Genomic DNA, 21228 nt, shown 5'->3' with positions numbered 1-21228 from the left:
CCTCCTTCCATGCCAGCGACTGGAGGAAGGGGATGGTGCTGCCTCAGGTTTCAGCCTGGTCTCTGTGGGAGCTGTGTGCGGTTCTTCGGCTGGGATTAGCTTCCACCGATCTGCTCATCCTGCAATGCCCTAGAGAAGTCTCAAGAGCTGCCAAAGTTGCGGGAAAATCAATTTAATTGGCAAGCAAGAGCCCTGGGAGCCTAATGCACATGCTGTAAGCCCATCTGAAACAGGATGGGAAAGAGAAATGTGCAGCCCGTACCCAAACATGAACCAGGGTTTACGGCTAGGGGAAGAACTGAAAAAAACATCAAATTTTTACAGATTCAGGGCCTTAAAACCCTTCCTCCAGGAACGTCCAGGTCTGTGAGTTGCACTCTACTGAATAACACTGAATTCCTGCGAAAAAATGTACTAGCAAATTAAAGAACTGATGCCTTTGATTTTTTTCCATGAAAACAGCTGGGACTTTAAGGCTCTGAGACCGTAATTATTGCAGACTTGGTATACCTCACTGTAACAACATAGGAAACTATCACACAGTGGAAGGGAGAAATAGGGCTGACTTTTCTTCCTTTTAAATCTCAATTAAAAAATACATTGGATGAAATTTCCCATTAGCTGGTACTATTTGTACATCCCATGTTCTTTCTTTAATTAAAAAACATGCTTATTGCAATACTGCCAGAATCGCTTTTACGGTATTTTAATTGTAATGTCTCTGCCTGATTAAAAAAAGAAAATATGAACTAGAAACTGCCTGCAAAAAGTATCACAATGCACATCCCAAATGGGTTGAGCAAAATGGCATAGAAAACACCGCAACACAAGCAGTTTCCAACTGTGCCTACTGACAAGAGATTTTAAACTGGGTTTAAGGACGCCATAGACATGATGCCACAGACAGGAAAACAGAGCGAAAAGCTTTTTCCCTCTTTCAGCAAATTCAGACCCAGTCTTTATCAGCAGTGACTGAAGCACTAGTTATTTGACAACTACTTATGCAGGTGTATCAGCTAATACTTGATGCTCTTTGCTAATAACATCAAAGCCTAGGAAAAAGTCAAGCAAAAGCAATATTTGGATTACTCTCCTCCCCAGATCTACTCATAGGATCCTTTCTAGCCGCAGCCTGATCTGAGTGTGGATTACAAGAGATCCAAAATATTGATGGATAAGCATCGCTTTTTGGACACAGGTTCAAAATCAGATAATGACTGACAATGTCATGAGTAGCTTTTGGGCTTGTCAGTTCTCTTCTTTTTTTTCCTGGGATCTCATAGTTTGAAAAAAAGAAGTCCATATTAGCTGTGGTATTTTGGAAACTGGGTGCAGTTTTTAGAGGCAGATGAAGTGGGTCAGACCTTCTCAAAACCTCAGCCTGGAGTGTGACCATGGAAGAGGGAACTGGCATTCTGGTTTCAGCAGGACTGCCAAGATGTAGCAAAGCCTACAAGTGAGAAGAAGAGCTGTGACAAGTGATATTTAGGCTTTTCTAGAGTAGGGGCCAAAGCAATCTTCTCCCTTATGTCTGCAACGATGGCCATCTCAAAGTTGCCATTGCAAAGGCAACTGGAGATCTTCAACCCCACCAGGGTATACTGGCAGCGTCACCCCAATATTCATCCCCAAGGTAGTCCTGAAAGACCAGGCAGCTTTTCTGGTCTCCAGACCTCCCTAGAGCACTATAAATTCAGACAAAGGCAATAGCACATGTCTGAGGTATCAACCCATCAAACACAAAGGAGTTACTCCAGTGTAAGCTCTGCCCAAAGGAAATTTCCATCTGTCCTGGATTATCATAAATATTTCCATACTTGTGATGTTGGGATTACAAAAATAACTGCAATCTGCTGAATTTACAGAGTTATCTACAATCTGTCTATCTTGTATCTCTTCCCCGATCAGTATTGTCTGAGCAGTTTCACAGTCTGGCTATTAAACTTTCCACTGCCGATAACCACGTGTTCATGCTCTGCTCGTTGAGGGGGAAGCAGAAGCTGCTGAGCCCTCGTAGCAGTGAGCAGGACCCAGATGCCTAATCCTATTTCTTTATTGCTTTGGCCTCCAGATCTTCTGTCCAGGCAGTCTGGTCACTACCAGAACTACTATATGTATTTGGCTATAAGTTAATACAGCCAAAGCAGGGTCACTTTAAGGCTGCACATGCAGCTGACATCCTTGTTATAATACTCTCTAAACAATTTCGACAACGTGGAAATCATCATAAGGAGAGAGACCACAGGGGCAGTATTCAAAATCCTCATGGTGTCCTAAAAAAGCAGAATTTCAAGAAATGGACCTGTAAACATATGTTGGGTTTGCTGGACACAGCAACAGAAAATGGGCAGTACAGCGTCTTTGCACAGGAGTGGACTCAGCAGCATTACAGTTTTTCTTCATCCATAAAGTCTGCTATATTTTCAGCTTGTGAGTGCACAGGCAGCCTGATGCTGAGTCATGAAAGCCAAAGGGAGCAGAACTACAACTTAATCGCGTTCTCCAGCTCTAACTAAGAAAAACTGTCCAACTAGAATAGGAATGGGATGCTTCAACCGAAGCACGTATCTACACCCGCCTACAGGTTAGGGGCTTATTGTCATGTCCATTCTGCAGTTAGGTTTGCTTGGCAATTATTTGACATGTTCACAGGCTCAGTGGTTGCTACTCTAAGGGATCACCGAACTGTGATTCATCTTAAGATATATATCTATAATATTTAAGATGAACAAGTCTTTGGTAGCGTGTGTTCCTCTCTATCAATACAGGACCCTAAACAACTCCCCTGCGCTGGACAACTTAAAGGTAAGGTTAGGAAAGATGAATCCAACACAGTCTCAGATCAGAGTAGATCTCAGCATATCATGACTCCAAATCTAACCAAGGCTAAATAGCTAGCAGCACCTACGTAAGTGGGGATGGATGCAACAAGGAAACTTCAGCAAAGATGAAGCTCAGATAAACAATTACCATGTAGGTTTCTGCTTCTAAAATGTTTGGTCCCTATGTTTGGCATGTAGCAATGCAGAAAATAATAGCATCTAGAATATTTTAATGCTTCTTTCCTAAATGAATCTACATTATAAACCAAGCTTCTTGGAAAATGTGATAAAGGGGAGAAATTATTTGAATGTCAGATGAGCCAAAGCCATAAAGATACTGCTCCAGACTTCATTAAATTCAGTCAGACCTCCGTTTGCTTCATGAGTGCTGACTCACAGATCAAATGTGCCTTTGAGTAGGCCCAGAGTTCAAAGAGTTTCTGATGCAATATTGTGCCCTAGTTCTTCACAAAGTCAGAGACTGAGCCCCAAAATCCTCATCGAGATTTGCAACCAAAAGTCTCAGAAATCTGGGGGTCTGACCTATCTCCTCTACTATATGTCATAACCACACCGGGATTAAGAAGAATCTTGCATCACCCAGATTTAGGATTTTCATTGGGGAAGAGAGGGAAGAAAATTGTACTAAAACATTTCACATTTTTTTAAATCTCAAATTCTTACTTTTGTGTTGTTGTTTTTTTTTTTTAAACAGGAATGATGCCTGGTGTAGCAGTTCTTGAAAATCTCTGAACCTAGACTGAGCAAGTTCAATCTTTTTTGGAAACGTTCTCACAATAGGGATAAACTTGCAAAGTTTTTTCTTTATAGAATGATCATTCAAAGTTAGATTAAAATATAATTGTCAAATGCATGTTTTTCATCATCATCTCAATGAAAAACTAGTGCTTTTAACATTCTTTTAATATAAAATAATTTTTACCAGCAAGGAAGATCCAGGCCCTTAAACATATAAAAACTCCTCTTTCCATTTTTTGAGCTCCATTTGAGCAGAGACTTACACATAGGTTTAACTTTGAGCAAGCAATTTCACCAGAACAACTCATTCACTTAATACCAAGCATGTGCACAATAGTTTTCATAACCAGGGCCTAATTTCCAGGGAGGAATATTTCTGGCCCTGAATGGCAAGTAATTTTAATTCTTACTTTGACACCCACAGAGATAAACCTCCTGACACTTATGCTGAATCTACCCCAGGGTACGTGAACCCTGCAAACCCAGTGTTTCCCCCATAACTGTGCTTGGTTATTTACTCTCCACCAGCCGTGCTCTAGGATCTTGGATTATTTATTACATTCGGTAGCTGTGGCCTGTAATTCTGTAACATCATTAATTTTGTAAAGGCTTTTGCAACACGCTTGCCTCAAAGATGCCAAACAAAACAGAGTTGATTATTGTTATCAGCGCTGCCATTATCACTGAACGCCACTCAGGATAGCAGCGCTTTCAGTAGCTGGGGGAAAGAAGAGAAAAAAAAAAAGCCTTCCTACTCGTATTGTCATTATGCCTCAAACAGCATAAACGATGCCTTCTGCATACATAATAATTAAACGCTTTCCCCGTCCCCCATTACTGTCCTGTTGTATCTACTGAGAGCAGACCCAGCCTGCCTGAACCAGGTGTCTCCTTCGATGTGGGAGCTGGGCAAGGGAAGGGGAGATCACGACCATGAAAAACTCCAGCCCTGGAGGAACAAGAGCACTGAACCCCCCTTCTGCAGACCTTTGAGATGCAGCAGGTTGAGCTTGGCGGTGGCGGTCCCCAGCAGCAGGGTCCGACCTTCTTCTACCGTGACGTTATCGCCACCTCGCGGCTGGTGGCCAGCGGGCCAGCTGGAGTCCTCGTCCCATCGGCCACAAAACTGGAGGGCAAGCTGGAAAGAAAAAGACCCAGAGAGGTTCAAAACTCACCCCTTCACACCCTTCAGGAAGCCAGCTTGCTGAGAGCAAGGCGGAGGAGATGCCAACGCCATTCTGGCTACTTTCTCGGTGGGACCCCGCATAGAGCGAAGGGATGGAGGGACGTTGGGGCTGGAGAGGTTCTTGGCTTCCAGAAACGCCTGTCGCAATTTGGGGATCGCCTCTTGTCTTGTTCTGCTCTGAGTAACAAGGGGTTTTTTGCAGGTCTGGCTGCGGAAAGTCCGCAGGTTTCCTGGTGTGTGTCTCTCTCTGCCTCCCGAAAAGCAGAACTGCACGTTAATTCCTGGCAATGTCATAAAAATAGCCTGAAGAGTTTAGAATTAAAACATCCAGCTAGGTGGGCAATAATTTGCTTTACAGGATTTTTCAAAGGCTCTCCTGCCACTCATCTACATTTAGAGAGACATTCCTCCTTTCAAATATCTTTTTAGCTCTCTCAGTTTACCCAGTCTTATTATCACTGCTCCTTTCATGGCTTGCACATCAGCTCCAAATAAAGCACTGATTAACTTGAAAACAGCAAATAGACTGACTCGTGACGAGCAATGGCAAAATGACGACTCCCTATTTCAAGTCATGCTTCCTCCTTACCTCTAAACTTTAAGCGTGCACTTCGCAGTGAAAGTTTGACTGATTTCATGAGGAATGTGTGCATATTTTTGCATGGACACACGTGCACAAGTGTGGACATAGGCATTTATAACATATTCTTTGGACTCACGCGCAAACTAGCAAAAACAGCCTCAACTCATCTGATGGGGGGGGGACCAGACATGGAAATATTTGTGGTTCTCACTGGGTTGTGCTAATGCAAAACAGCAGTGGAAAGAATAACCTCAATACAAAAGCAAAATATAGTTACTCCATTTTCAATCAGACCACATCATGTGCATTAAAGCTTTTGCTCCAGAGCTGTGGTTTAGGTGAATCAATACCGGTGGTGTTATGATAGTTATTCTTTCAACTGTGCTATTGTCAATTTTAGCTTTATGTGCCTGATGTTTTATACAACATTTCTCATAGCACCTAGAGCAATCAGATAACTATTGTATAGTGACTACTGTCCTAATTATTTGCACCAGGGAATGGGTGTTGGTTCCCAGGCTAAACGATGCAACTGGTTTATGTTCATCCTGTCTGTAGGGTATGGATGCTGGTATTTTCTATCCCCTGACCCATTCTATGATTTCCATACAAAGGGAATTACTTGGTTCAATTTAGAGTGAAGCCTGAGACTGAATTAACACACACGCAGTGAAAACATCTGGGGAACTAAGTCCTCAGCATCAGAGGGAGTGAACCACTTCATCATTACAGAAGTACAGATAAGCCTTCACATCTGTACACAACTGTTACAGAGAGTACAATTTCTCCACGGTTGCTAAGTGTAATAGGACAAGTTTCATCTTCATTACTTGCAAACATATATTTATATATTTCAGAGATTTAGGACAGAATTCCAGCTGAAAGGATAGATATCTTTATCCACTGTCTTTCCAGAGAGGCTGTGAATTACTCTTCACTGATAGTGCTTTGAACCAGATTATAGACAATATACAAGGGTATATAATAGATCCACTGAAAAAGAAGCTAATTAAACTTGTTTTTATCTCAGAGCAGGGGACAGAGGAGGGTACAGTTCATGGAAAGGCACATATTTCCCAGATACACTGCTTATCCAGCCAACTGTATCACAAAATTGCATATTCCATAAATTGCTGTCTGGCATAACCTCAACCAATGCTACTAGCAAAACCCTGCATCATACAGTTGTTGTGAAATGGTAGGATCCATCAGAACATTTTGCTGAGAAGGTTAGTTAAATGGCTTGAAGTCACTCTGATGTCACTCTAACCCTCTGAAGTCACTTAGAAGCCTCCAATTAACTCTAATGGGAAAGCAAGGGCATAAGTAATATACGAGGTTGTTCTTGCTAGCATCAAAAACTTAGTGAACTGTTGGTAGAAGTCTTACAAGCGTTAAGAAAAATAAACTTCACTTCTGAATTTGACTTTTTTTTTTTAAGATGGTTCCCCTTTCTAACTAGAAAACACCCTAGTTCTTCATGTGAGGTTCTCTTTATATAACAGCCATGTTTAAGTTATTCATGCTAGGTTCCTGCTGTCACCTTTTAGAAGACTCCATACCCATTCTGTTCTATCAATAGTCTCTGGCATAAAAGCTAGTAGTTCATACATGCCAGTGATCTCAAGGCGCAAGAAATGGTTGAAACCATCTGGGAAACTAAGAACTATCAACCGTCTTAAGAATGTAACTCAGAAAAGATATAAATATGCTGAAACCAAGTGCTCTGTTATTTAGATAATACATGTGTCCACAGTAAGAGTTGTCCCTACACCATCAACCTAAACAAAGGCAGACAGATTTTATTGATCAATGATTGATTACAAGAATGATTACACAGAGGCAGAAAATAATTTGGCCAAGGTCATAAAAATCTCTGTCATTTCACCCACTCCGTAACTAAAGGTTTCCAGTAAGAAGATGCCTGGCTTAGTCTGCTGCCATGTGTAGCACCTGCACATGCACCTTTCAAGTGATTTCTGATTTGTTTTCTTTTTTCTTTTTTTTTTTTTAATAAAAGCAAACAGAGGAACATCAACTTATAACACAGGACCAAGAGATATTTATAATCACTTGTACCATCCTTGCATTATCATGGAGACAATAGATCTGAAGAATCTGTCTGGAGAGAGAAAAGTGGTTTTGCATAAGGCAAGTACTTTAAATTACCACAGCGCAGAAGAATGTATAGGGGGGGTAGAGGGAAAGCAGGTCTGTAGTAATTAAGGAAAGACATTGAACTGATGGAGGGAAATGAGATAGGAGAAGATTTTATTTGGTGACCTCTTTCTTGCAGTCCTACACCCTTCCCTAAGATGAAAGAACATCTCCGTAAGATCTTTGAAAAAAGTAGTTGTGGTCTAGTGCAAGGCTAGTGAAATGGCCAACTGCCCTGAATCACAAGTACAGTTTGCCTGGACCTTGTGAATCCCAGATGATCATCTTCTCCCTGTTTTCTGGGAGGAAAGCACAGTGCAATCTCCAACTGTAATGGACTCATTAAGTCCTTTGCTGAATGGTGGTGGTTACGACCAGTTCCTATTAAGCAGCCCACAGTAAAATAACAGACTAATACACACATAAACGTTGCACATCCCTCGTCAAGCAGGGTGGGTGACAGACTCACAGCTCTAGAAATCCACGCTCTCATCTGGTCCTGCTTATTTCCCTCCATGTAATCTTGGGGAACCTCCTTGGTTATCATGACTGTCTTGTCTAGCTGCCCTGTCACCCATATGGGACAGGCTGCAGCCCACACTGACCCTACAGACACCAAACACCACTGTCTCTGCATGCCACGGGTGGCCTGGGGGACTTTGCTGCCCTGCAGGCTGAGCGTGGTGTCACAACTGCTGGGACGAAGTGACTCGCTTGAGACTCCAAAGAAGAAACAGTGAGACAGCCATCCTATCTCTAAGGGCCATATGGCCGTGTCCCAAACATCTTCATCATGCAGAGACTCCATCTCCTTTCCCTCTGCCTGCAGCTAAGGACCGTAAGAACATCGCCCTCACTGGTCTTTCATAGAAGCAAAACTCTTTCCTTTTCCTTTTTTTTTTTTCCCCCTGCTTGGCACCCAACATTTGACCTATGGTGTGTAATTTAAACACTTCTCAGTAAGACTGAAGAGCAGCAGCAGCTGCAAGCACCAGGGTCATGGCTGAGTGGCCATCCTGTGCATGCTTGTTGAATGAACCAGGAGGAACCCGCAGAGCTGGGGAAAGCTGCTCATCAGCGGCTGGCAGTGGGCATTTTCCTCCTGTGCTTTTTCCAGCTTCAGCACGGGGCACAACAAATGCCAGGGAGCTTGAAAGTCAGGGTGGGGGAAAGAAGAGTTGGCATGAAACGAGCTCTGAATGATGCCGCTGGAGCTGGCTGGCTGCAGCTGCTGCAGCGAGGTGATAATTTCACACTGGTTCCAGCACATACCAGATAGTTGGAAAGATGATTTGGAGGAAACAGGGCGTATGAGACCATAACATCTCTGCGGCTGTGTTGCTGTCAGTGCTCACACTTGAACATGGTCAGCTTCAAGTAGGTTTAACAGAAGGAGTGACACCACAAAGAGCTGTGTTCCTGCAAGGTTCAGGAAAATAAGTAGCTAGATTGAGGTGAGAGACTCTGCTGGTGTTTTCCCCAAGGGCACAAGTATAGCATGAACTGAACACTTAAAATGGACACCCAGACTTTTGCAGGATGTGCCCTGGCATCAGATAACCATAGGAAGGCCACCCTGGCAACATTCAACATTTTGAATCCAGTACAGCAGATGCCACTACCTCAGTGGAGAACCAAGCCTGAAAAACATGGGCAGAAACGTCAGGAGGGTGGAAAATCACAAGCACTGGGAATCCTAAGGAGCCAGTTTTTCTTCATGGGGTACCAAAGAGCACGAGGACCAGGGAGGAGAGTAGACATGAAAATTCAATGACAGGGTCCTGCAATCTCTTCCCATCTCTGACACACACTTGGTGTGTCACGCGCAAGTCATTTCAAGCCCTCACTTTATATACGAAGCCCATAACTTGTGTATGACACGGGTTAATTTTGGGGTCTATCAACTCACTCCCCATTAGAGCTCCAAGACCATGAATGAATTATGTAAAGAGAAAATAATATTTTAATAGCATACAATAAAGATGCACAAGCTTCTTGTAATTCAGCACATTATCCCCTTCCTCCCTGCTGCACCTTCTTTTTCCATTTTCAGGCAGATTTCTTTTCATTTTATGTTTTTAGCTGCTGCTGTTGTCAGCCAGCCTGGGGTTGCCTTTATGTCAGCCTTTGGGGACACGATCTCTCAGTACCAGTTTCTCAGCTTGTGCCTGTGACTACCAGGGCTCAGAAACAGCATCAGCAACTGCAACAAATGAATAAATAACAGTGATATACTTGCATTCCCACACAGGCTGGCAAACAAGTCACAAAGGGAAGGGATTATAACTGACCACTCCTTCAATGTTTCATCTACATTTTTGTAAATAACAATCATTCTGCCAACACAACACGGGTTTATCTGGTGATTTTTAACTCCCTCTTCCCCAAAATGTAAGGTAGTCTTTAGGTTTAAAAGGGTTGAGAAACTCCTGTTTAGACACAGCCTAGGTCATTTGATCTCACTTTGTGGTAACTCTACAATTTGTTTGGTTAGGTGGGGTTTTTTTTAGAGTGCAGTCCTGAAAAAGAGGACTGCAACAATTGCTACCGACACAAAGACAAGAGCCCTCATCCTCCGATCAGAAAAAGACAAAAATTTTAAAACCAAACCAACAACCAGCGGTGTAGTTAAACACAGACTCTGCTTGCTGCTGTGCTCAACACTCTCTCTTCTGGGCTGTGGGTTTCAGCTGAGGGTTACCTGCGACGACCACAGAGAGAAATCTGAAGTCAGGAGGGTTTTCCTACCAACTCCACGACTGGTAGCCAGCTTTGTCCTTTCCCCCAGACACATCCACTAAGGCATGAAGCACAAGACTGCTCCTGCACAATAGCAACCCTCTTGCATGTGCAAAAAACTCTCCCGGTTGCTTCCTAGGATCTCTAGAAGGAAGAAGGTGCACACCTCCTGGCGTGCACGGCCACAAACAAGCGAAGCTTTCAAAAGCCGCAGACACAGCAGAGATTGACACCCACAAAGTAGCCTTTTCCTTGGTGCTGACAGATTGCCATTTAACCAGCAAGTACGGAGAGCAAGTGTTCCTGTCCTCAGTCACCACGGAGAGACAAGGTTAACATTTTAAGTGATGGAGTACAACATATATTTCCCCACGCTGTAGACCCAGGACTCCACGCCACATTTGAAAACACTTTAATTTCAGTGATGGATACAGGGAGCTCACTTTCCAGGCTGTGAACTCTTGACAGCTCCTCAGTTTAATACATCAGGAAAAGATTTACACCTCCACCCAACCCCCATCCACCTGAAGGAAAGAAAAACGTATATTTGGAGGAGACAAAAGAGGAGGAGAAGTATTTTATTACACTAGATGTCTTTTACAAGGGAAGTATTTTCAGCCATCTGCTCTAATTATTCCTCCTGTATTGGCCACCATCTTCATGCAACAATAGAAATAATTATCTCCTCAAGGGCAAAAAAAAAAAAAATATTTACAGAAACAAACAAAAGTTGATTATTTTTAGCTCCTAGGGAAAAAAGAAACAACAAGATACTTCTTAATGAAGGAGCAATTAGGAAGGTGGGTAGAACATTTATAATTAAAACAGACAAACTGGTGCAGGCTCCTCCCTCCTACACATACTTGAAAAGGATGCAAATGCATGCTATATGCTACAGCATGCAAAACGCAGCCCAGTGCCCAAAGAAGCTGAACCTGTCTCTTGGCATCATTCCCCGCCTCTCCTGCTTGTAGGGCCTCTAACCCTTCTCCGAATTAACTGAAAAATGCTCACCACAAGTGTAAAGTCATAGAATTTTAATTGGCATGGATAGGTCTTCCTCTGTATAACCAGCATCCCTGAGACAAGCGTGATAGGATACTCTTTTACCCTGCTGTTATAAGAACAGTCTCCTGCATGCACTTCATCACTCCGTGTAAAAAATGTCCTTTTTTCTATATAAACCAAAACCAGAAGAGGACTTTTGCAATCGTCTTTTCATTCCCAGCAGCATGTAAGGATTTTGCTAACAGAGAGAATGAAAGCATATGTACAGATTCATGGGAAAGATGGATTAGGGTCATCCCAAAGAGGACAGAAAATACTCTACATTGTGCAAAACCAAGTACAAGCAGCAAGAAAAAATATTCTCTCTACCAACAGCATAGTGCAACACCTTATTTTTTAGACAAATACATGGATTTAGACTTTCACACAGAAATTAGTAGAATTTAGTTGGCTGTGCTATAAAATCACAGAATGGCCAAACTGAAGCTAGTCAAGGCTAATAATGAATGCAGAAGTTCCCAAGGCTTCTCCAAGCAGTCTCAGGACAGAGGGTACCATCTAATGCTCATTACGGGAGTCCAGCAAACATCAACTGACAGGGAAGAGCTGCAAACCAGCACACCGTGAACCATTTTCTACTCCAGGCAATTTCCCTCCCATTCCAAAAAGGCCAATTTTCACTACAGAAAAGCAAACAAGACAGAGATTAAGAGTTACCAGTTTTTGCAGGGTTTCTCTTGCCCATGCAGCAATTTCCGAGAAGTTGCCTTCAAATGCTAAAGTAGCCTGTATTGCATTTCTTTGGAAATCAGAGTGCCAAAGCAGTCTAGTGGACCTTACAATGTGACCAGCAACTCCTTAAAGGACTTTCATTCATGTGCACTTCATTACAGTCCTCCAACTTTGCCATTGATTGAAGCATTTCCAAGGAGCTTTCTAAGTTGGGTGTGAGGGAGTAGAAAGTAAGGAAAGGACAACCTCTGGAGGAGTTTGCAATGAACAGTCTACTTCCATCCTCTTAGTGAAAGCACCACATTCACCTCTATCACTTCTATTTAATCTGGTTCCATTTGGGAAGTCCTTTGTAAGAAGAACGTGGCAAAAAGGGGAGGGTGTTTCAATTTCTCTGATTTCTGCCAGTCTTCCCTCAAAGAAAAGACAGCCTCTTGGCTCCTAGGAGTTCATCAGCTTCAGACTTTGAGACATTTCTCACCCAGTTCAATTCCATGTGATGATGATCCTGAAAATAACATGATCTAACCACGGAGGTCTTTATTCTCTGAGTGCCAGTGTTAAGACAGTCCCTGATGCCAGTTTAGCAATGAGTAATAGGGTGCTAGTTTTTAGATGTCAGTACAAACCGCCTTGGCAAAACAGTGAAGAATTTTACTAACAATCCAGAGGCATGAAAGGAAGTTCCCCTCCAATTCATGTCCTGGCAGAGACCATCTATCATTAACTCAACTGAGCAGACACTGGTAACCAAACTGGGCAACAAAGGTAGATAGATAATGGGACCATCTTCTTCCAGTTTCTGAAATAAATGATACAAAAAATGGCAGGAATGGTTGTGCTCGAGTCACAAATCACTAAGGAAGTAGCCTTACACACATTAAAAAACCTAAGGAAGGAAAGATATCTAGAGAACTATACAATGGGAAAAAATGAATCATTTATGCCAAAAGACAACATTATCCCCCAGAAGATTGGAAGTACTGTATCTATGAATAAACTAAGACTGGAAATCAGCAGAATGCTTGTGACTATCCATGCATTGAGAGTCTGTAAGAGATTTTCAGAGGGAGTAGGAGACCAAACTGGTTTTTCCCTTATGAATTGGCACACTGGGCATGATTGCCAAGAACAGGTCCGGAACATAACCCAACAAACCCTCCCCAAGGCCATAAGATGATATTTTTATGACTATCTGCATCATCTGTTGCTATGTAACTTCTCTTTACCCTTTACTCAGGCTATAAAATGTAGATGATGTTATCCTACCTAAGAGAGCCACACAGCAGTTCCTTCATTAATGACTTCCACAAGCATTGATACAACAAGGATCAGGGCTGGGCGCGTGGCTGGACGTGAGGAGCACTATGCAATACCTTTATCTCTAATTGAGACTGCCTGTACCCTCAATTAAAAAGAACGGATTTTTTTTCTTCTTTTTTTATTTTTTAATTTTAACTGTCCTGCAGGAATCTTTCTGACTTCTGCTGAGTTGCATAAGCATAAGAAGGGAAGAATCTGGCTGGGCATGTTCTCTACGGGACTGATGAATGACCCTAGTCTCTCTCCAACTATTACAGGATAAATCTGTTTACACACAAAAAATTGACCTGGGCTGGTGAGGTGGGACTAGAAGCAGGAAACTGGCACGTCCCAGAGGTAAAAATGCATTTGCAGCCAACAGCATTAGTAAGTCAAGACCATAAACAAGCCACACTGTCATTAATTACTCAGACAGGGGCAGCCACAAAAGCAGTGAGAAGACCCAAAAGCCAACTGTAAATAGTTCATCTAGCTGATTAGTTCAGAAAAAAAATGAGTGGGCAGTTTCGGAGGTCAGAGCCCATGGCACAAGTCAGTCTCAGGCCAATTTGCAACTGGACAATGGCATGAGAAACAGCTTAATTCCTGTTTAAAAAAAAAAAAAAAACCCAAACAAACAAAAATACCAACCAAGCAACTAAATCAGCGAAACCACTCAAAAAACAACACCAAAAAAAGACTTTTTCAGCAGGGGAGTAATCACTGCAATTTCCAAGCACAGAAGGTAAGGCTCTTTGCACCAGAGGTATTTAATTAAGGACATGGAGTATTAGTTAGATCTAATGGTGCTTTCATGGGGAGGGCACTGAAAAGACATTGCTGTTGTCAGGGGCTGCATGTCCCAGATACAGCACAAGTCAGCTTCCTATACACAGGCAACGCAGCTCACCCGAATACAAGGTAAAATGCCTAGTAACGGGGGGATATGAGTAGTATTAAGCCACACCATAATTAAACAAACCATGAGACCCATGGGAAGGTGCAGGTCTATTTACCACACTCATGTGAGTCCTATAGTGTTGTTCTTGGGTCTCTCAGGGTCTTTTGAGGGCTATGGCAGGACTTTGATCCTAGAATCAGAAATCTCAACTTCAAATATTAAGGAAAACACCCTGGAAGCAGAGGAAATGTCTTGGAGCACATGAAGAGACCTGTTTCACAAAATACAATTTTTAGTAACTCGTTGCTAATTCACAAGAATCTTCCTAATGTTCATTTATGGCCTGATATTCAGAGACAGTTTATTTTATTGGAAGCTATCCCAGTGCAGTATTTTAATCTCAAGCCCAACTTGCATGAAAATCCTGTGCATGTAAACGCATCGGGGAACTTGGTGCAATCTTCCAGTTTAGATACAACACGACTGGTTTTTCCTTTCCAGAGCATAGTTAAAGGGCACACATATTTTACACATCTCTCTAAACCAATGATTTCTCAAAGGATGAAGGCTTCTGAGACAAATTAAAAATGGCAATTTAATGGTAATGAGAAAATTGGAACATCAAGTTGTTTACACAAGCAGAATAACCAAGCCTGGTGACTGTGTTAGACTTTGCAGTACGCACTGTGCAAATATTGTCTCACAATTGAATGATCTTGACTTTAACTAATCTGAAAGCAAATATTGCAAACACAAAGATTATCTTAACAATTTTCCAACCACCTACGGGAAAAGAAATCAAATTACGTGCCTACATGTCAGCAAGAAGGATTTCTGAATGAGCACTACAGTAAATGGGGTGGGAGGAATGAGGCTGGTCCACCCCAACAGTGTCAGTAGACATCTGAGGATGATGGGGTTTTTGGATCAGGCAAGTGAGAAAACCCATTGTGAGAGTCCCAAATCAGCTGCAAGAGTGGGCTGGAGGTCAGAGCACTGGTGTGGGATCCATCCCCTGATTTTCACATAGCTCCCATGGGGACATAAGGGATACAAGGGGTTTGCAGTGATTTACCAGGCAAAGATTGAAAAGTGCTTTGAAAAGGGAAAGTGCTGCATGTAGGCTACAACTTGGTATATCCTATACGTGAAACAAAGCATATAGACAGCAAAACCACACGATCCAAGGACAAACACTAGTACTGTCGTATATGCATCCAAGTCTCCTCAGCCAAAGTGGCAGGGCCATTTAAGTGACTGTAATTGGCCACGTTTCTTCTATTCTTCTACTACAATTTTTTTTTCCCACTATTTCATTAAGAAGTTCAGGCATATCTTGAACAATACTTCATTATCATCACAGTATTGCTCCACTGAAACATCTATTACCACTGAGAACATTTTAAGCAGCACTCAACTTAAAGGTAAGAGGCTTTTAAGTGCTACTCTTGTCTTATCACCTATATATCCTCCCTCAAACAAATAGGATGATGTTTGCCCAGCCATAGCTCCTTCCATCCACAGACTCACAGAACATGATGGAAGGAATGACCTGCTCGGAAAACCATAGGTTGCCATCCCTGTTTTGTTGAAGGGAGAACTGATGTGCTTGCTGATGCCTCGTGTAGCAGGAGGGCATTGCTTCATTATCCTGCAAGGAAAATTCATGGCTGACTGCACCAGGTTTGGTTTCTGCTGAATCACTGCAGCAGCTTCATCAAAACTTTTTACCTGATGATTTTCAGCTGTTTAAAATGCATTTTTAAAGTAAGTTCCACGTGTGAGAGGAAGGACCTGAACGGGCACAAAGAAATTTCTTCGGGCTATACGGCTTTTCTCCCTCCGAGGCTAGGATCTGATGCAGACCAGCAGTGTTGAAAGTTATTACTCCTGAAGTCCGCACCCTTGCTCTAACGCGGTACCCCACGTAGAGGTTGGGAAGTTACTGAAGTCTTTATCTGTCAGAAGTGAAGTCCCAAAGGAGGTTAGAGATTAACTACCTTGGCAAGCTTTAATAGTAACCATCACCCCCAACACTGGGAACCAGGGTCTGCTGTCCATCTACTGAGCACCACCTAAAAGAACCCAGTTAACTTCACTAAAACAGTATAGTCGTGCGTGTTCATAACAAGACGGTAATGCAAACCAGCTGGTCAGAATCTGTTCCCTAAGGCTGCGTCTGCGTTGCAGGGATAAGAGCAGGTGTAACGCAGGTGTAAGGGGCTCGGCCGGCGGCGGAGGCACGGTCTGTTCTCTACGCTGCCTCGTTGCCCCGCGCTTCCCTTGTGCTATAGGAGTGCAGGATTTGGCAGTCCCCGTAGCCACTGAGACCATCCTGCTCTTGCAGAAGCGGGTGGCAGCGACCAGCCGGAGCCCGTGGCAGACCTCCGCCATGGAGACTGAAGGGCAGCACTGGGGAAACCGGCGCTGCCCTTTCAATCCTGTACCTGCCCAGCAGGGAGAGGGTTTCACCCTGCGCGGCTGTTATTTCAGTAATGCAAGCTTTTTAAATGGCTCAGCCTAATCTGCGAGCTTTCAGAGTCCACTTTCAAATGCAATGTCCTGTTTAGTTTTAGCACATCAACAACATGCTTTCTTAGCCTATCTGTATGCATTATCTACCGCTGTAATGTATCATGTACTGAACTACAGCATCATTACAGGTAAGTGCTCAGGTTTAAATGCAAACATAATTGCATAATGTAGTACAGCCAGGAAGAATAATGCAGGAAATAGAGCCAGCTCCATCTGATAGTGCAATCTGACTGGAACGCCGGCCGTTCGGATCAAACGCACAGCCCAGATGGGGCAACCAAGAATAAAAGTGCTTTGCGGTATCTTTATTGTCATCATCAAAAACACTTATCTGCCAGAAAGGTAAAAAGGTGAAGATGGGACTCTTGCAGAAAAGGTCACATAAGCAATAGGGTAACAGTGGGTTATGATGGCTAGGAAGATGTCACGCCTTAGTAAAAGCTACATTTGCACTGTCACTTCGAGCTGAATTTGCCAAGTCCTAATGGGAATCTGAGCATTAAGTGGCATTTAGAAGACTGGGAACACCCATGCTATTTCCCTGCAGTCAAGGGTTTCTATGTATTTGCAATAAATCCAGATAAACCTTCGGATCCCACTGTGCAAGGAGCTGCACAAACATAGGAGAACGTTCCTGGTGCAAGACGCCTTCCAAATGAGGACATGTCTACAGCAGATATCTAAACTTTAATATATTTATTTTATACAGCTAAAATTAGAACTGATTCTCAAAGGAACAGTGCTTCCTTCTATTTTTTTTTTTTTTTTCAGTAGTTTGAGCTCACAGTGGCACACGATAGGCAATTTCAGCAGGGGTGCAGACAGCACCGCAACATAAGCCAGAAGGCAGCTGAAGTTAATTTAGTGCACTTTGTACTGAACCGCTATGCCATGAACGACTGCGCCTCCACTGAAGAGCAGCATCCCACTCATTATGGGACAGTAACCACTCTTGTCGTTTCAAGAGATTTTTAACCCAAACTTCATTTTAATCAGACAACAAGATGAGAGACTAGCGTGAGAGAGAACCTCTCGACCAACACACTGCCCTCTGAACTGAGAAGCCTTTGAGTTGAAAGCACAAACTGCCGCTGTTTGAGCTATAAAACCATCCCTCTGTCTTGCAGGGCTGTAACAGCTCATCTTTGTTGGGAATGCAGATCCCTTGAAATAATGTACACTCCACGGCTTTCACTATCTGCCCTCCCACACACACATTTGTCTGCCTGTTAATCATTTGGCAGGACATAAAATCCAGGGTCCCTTTACCAAGGACCCTTGCTGGCACATCCTTACCCCAGTATCTGAATGCATTCAAGTGCTTAAGGATGCAGATGGGTACCTAGTAGCATTTTCCAAAAGCAGATTTGATTTCAGGGGGAGATGGGCACTGTACTAGGGTACATACCCAAATGGGGATGTACGTACAGGAGATGGAATTGCCTCGGTCCAAACCCAAAAAGACCTATCCACTGCTAGCTATCACCACCTGGAGAAACTTATCCAAAATTGTTACCCCATAGTACCTGCCTTCAAGTCCCTCAGGTACCTGGCAATCCAGCAACTGCATCTCCCAGAGCTGAAAATGAGCACTGGCTCGGGGCCACCCTGGTGACCAGAGACTGCAGTCCTTCCTGCATGGGATATCTCGATTTCTGCAGCATTGCCTGGGCCATCTCAGCTTTGAAGCCACGTTTTTACTTCCAGCGTCTCCACCCCCTGACTCATCCCTGTGTTGACCCCAGTAGGGCTCCCAAAAAGGTGCTGCAGAGCAACGTCGACTGCGCAGCAACTTCTTCTGCACCAATTCATTTGGTATAGCGGGGTTCAAGAAAACACGGAGCTAAGTCCCAGGAACAGGAAAACATAGGCAGACGGACCTTGGCTGGGTCATCTCTACAATTAATACAGAATTGTTTCATACGTCTCTACATAGTGTTGCCGAGTTCAGACTGAACACCTAAAGCCACGCTGCCTTGCTGTGCATGCCTACGTGGGCCTGCTGGTGAGCTCAGGGAAAAGCTCTGCTCAACACTGAAAGCAAAAACTGCATCTTCCACTCACCAAACACAGGTTAAGGCAGGAGGTAAAAAGGCAAATAAATGAGAATTAGAGAGTGAAAGAGCAAGAGAGTGTGTGTCAAAGAGGGAGAACCGTAATCCCTAAGTGAGCGAAGCTGAGCCTGACCCTTGACCAGAATCACAGACCCAAAGAAGATGTGTGAAAGCAGGAAAATAAATCAATAGGCAAAATGGCAATCTCTTTCCTCAATTTTATTTGAGGAAGTCAAATTTACCAAGCTCCTCACAAACTGGCTTTGGCTAAAATCACCACTAATGAGCTCTGACATTTGAAATTTAACTGAAAATGAGCTAACAGCTCCCAGCCCTGCACCACCCATGAAGTTAACTGGGAATATTTTGTTAAAGCCGTAGATGGGCTAAACTGCCGCTTTATTGAGAAGATGCAGCGTTCACGGGAAAGTGTTTATAACGTCCACTTCACTTGATGCTTCCCTGCCCTGGGATGTCTGCTTTTCTTCACAGGGACCACAGAGTGCTCGGTCCCCTCCGCTCCTTCCCATCGCTGTCGTAATTATTTGCTAGTTTTTACGAGGTAGCCTTACGATCCCTTAATGAAGTCCTTTGCTCTGCAGCTATTCACAAGGACAGATTGGAAATGAGGGGCTTCCACTTACGGAGCTGCCAGTCAGGGAAAGGTATCCAGCATTTAGCAAGCAGTTGTTAAGTCAGTCTATCACCCGACTATTACAGACTCATCATGAAAACAGCTTGTTTTTACTGGCAACCACATAAAATTAACCCTTTCCTTAAAGACAGAAGGAAGGCTCTAGTAGATTAATTGTGGCACAGTGCTTGAACATGCTGGTTTTTCCTCCAGCTGCAGAAATTTTTTTTTTTAATTTTTTTAATAAACACTTTCTGAACTGAAATAGTACAGCAATTCATTCGTCTTCTAACTGTACACCTAGTTCACACTGTTTAGTCTATGAAAAACTTTGCGATAGCACCAACAGTAACAAAACCGGAAAAAAACCAAACTTTAAAAAAAAAAAACAACACAACAAATACTACTCAGCTTTACTCTGCTCCTTACTCTAAAGTCTGTACACAGAAGAAATCATGATACAAGATTATTATCTTTCCCTCACTACCAGTAGCTTACTACAATGCCAACCTTTTCAGGTTTTTGTTATCCTTGGGATTTACCACTTTTTTTCTAAATAAAGCAAAACCCAGCTGTGTCCCCCACACATACACTCTGTCCAAGGCTTCTTCTCACTTCTTGTGGGTTGGTTAGGAAGCCTGATCCTGCACTCACGGCTCAAGGCCAGGCTGGGTACCAAACTCAGCTCTTTAGAGCTACTTCCCTATAGAAGCGGTGTTAATCCGGCACCCACCTCACACCAAATGCCATAAATGACAGAGGCGTTACACTGGGTTCAGGTATAGTCTACAACCTAGCAGAAACGTTGTAGAGACAGAAAGAGAAGGAGATCCTGCTCCCCTGCAACCTATGGCTAATGATAACCAGCCCACCTGAGTTACCGGCCCATATCCTGCCAGTGCTTATCCAAATGAGTAAATGTCCCTGAGAACTCAGTGGCTTTGTATACATGCAGCAAGTTTTTCTCCTGCATAAATGTCTGTAAATAAACCGACAGTAATTAGGAGTGATTTGCAGCAACATGGAGCCACCATGGCACCTGACACATGCCAATACACGCATAGGCTCAGCCTTTTGGAAGATTAAATCCAATCAATTTTGATGTTGATGAGAGAACAAGGTCATTGAGGGGAAGGTTTAAAATTTGTTCAGAACTGGGCATTCACGTGTCAATCAGGGCCTTAGTGTGGATTTAGGTGCCTAAAATGAAACACCAAGAAAACATAAAAATAAAATAAAATGTCTCTGATTATTGCTTGAGTCTAAAGGGAAACACACTCCCCCTCCAGATCTGGCATTTCAGTGCTTCAGACCAGGAGCTGTCTCCAACGCCATGGTCAAACCCAGTTCTCAGTCTTTTGGCGGTGTTTGAACAGCATGAAGACAGCATCTCCATCCATGGTCCAATCACGTCAAAGGCCCCTCCAATGGTCCCACTCTGGCCAAGTCCACGCTGATAAAATCTTCCAGCTTTCAAAACAAAGTGATCACATGCTCAGCCCTTGCTGGGTATCAAACCAGGCACCAGAAACATTTGGGAATTGGTTGTAGGTCAGCCAATGCCTTTGCTACACAGAAAACTCCTCTGTAGAGCATCAAGTCCACAGTATTGCTCTGTTTGAGATTGGGGAGAGGACACGAAGTCAGACGGTGACACAGAGTCCTATGTTAGCGATGCAAGTGTCTGAAAGCATCTTCAGCCTACATCACACCTAAGGAGGGGCAAGACTTTCACATACGTTAAGCCATGCTCCAATACAGAAGAACAAGTCTGGGCTACGCCTGTCTCCAAGGAGCTCAACTGAATTCAAGATGG

At 43.3% G+C, this 21228-nt stretch overlaps 1 protein-coding gene across 1 annotated transcript in view; it reads right to left on the bottom strand.

Annotated features, from left to right (window-relative positions):
- Positions 1 to 21228, bottom strand: part of PKHD1 (PKHD1 ciliary IPT domain containing fibrocystin/polyductin) — a 269779-nt gene that overhangs the window by 177925 nt on the left and 70626 nt on the right. The window contains exon 35 of the mRNA XM_075497242.1: positions 4569 to 4719. Coding sequence (XP_075353357.1) covers positions 4569 to 4719 — 151 coding nt within the window. The remainder of the gene's footprint in view (positions 1 to 4568; positions 4720 to 21228) is intronic.

The sequence above is a fragment of the Mycteria americana genome, chromosome 3 (genome assembly GCF_035582795.1).
Source record: "Mycteria americana isolate JAX WOST 10 ecotype Jacksonville Zoo and Gardens chromosome 3, USCA_MyAme_1.0, whole genome shotgun sequence".
NCBI classification, from domain to species: Eukaryota; Metazoa; Chordata; class Aves; order Ciconiiformes; family Ciconiidae; genus Mycteria; species Mycteria americana.
The sequence above is the reverse complement of the archived record's forward strand: the minus strand, read 5'-3'. Positions and strand labels throughout refer to the sequence as shown.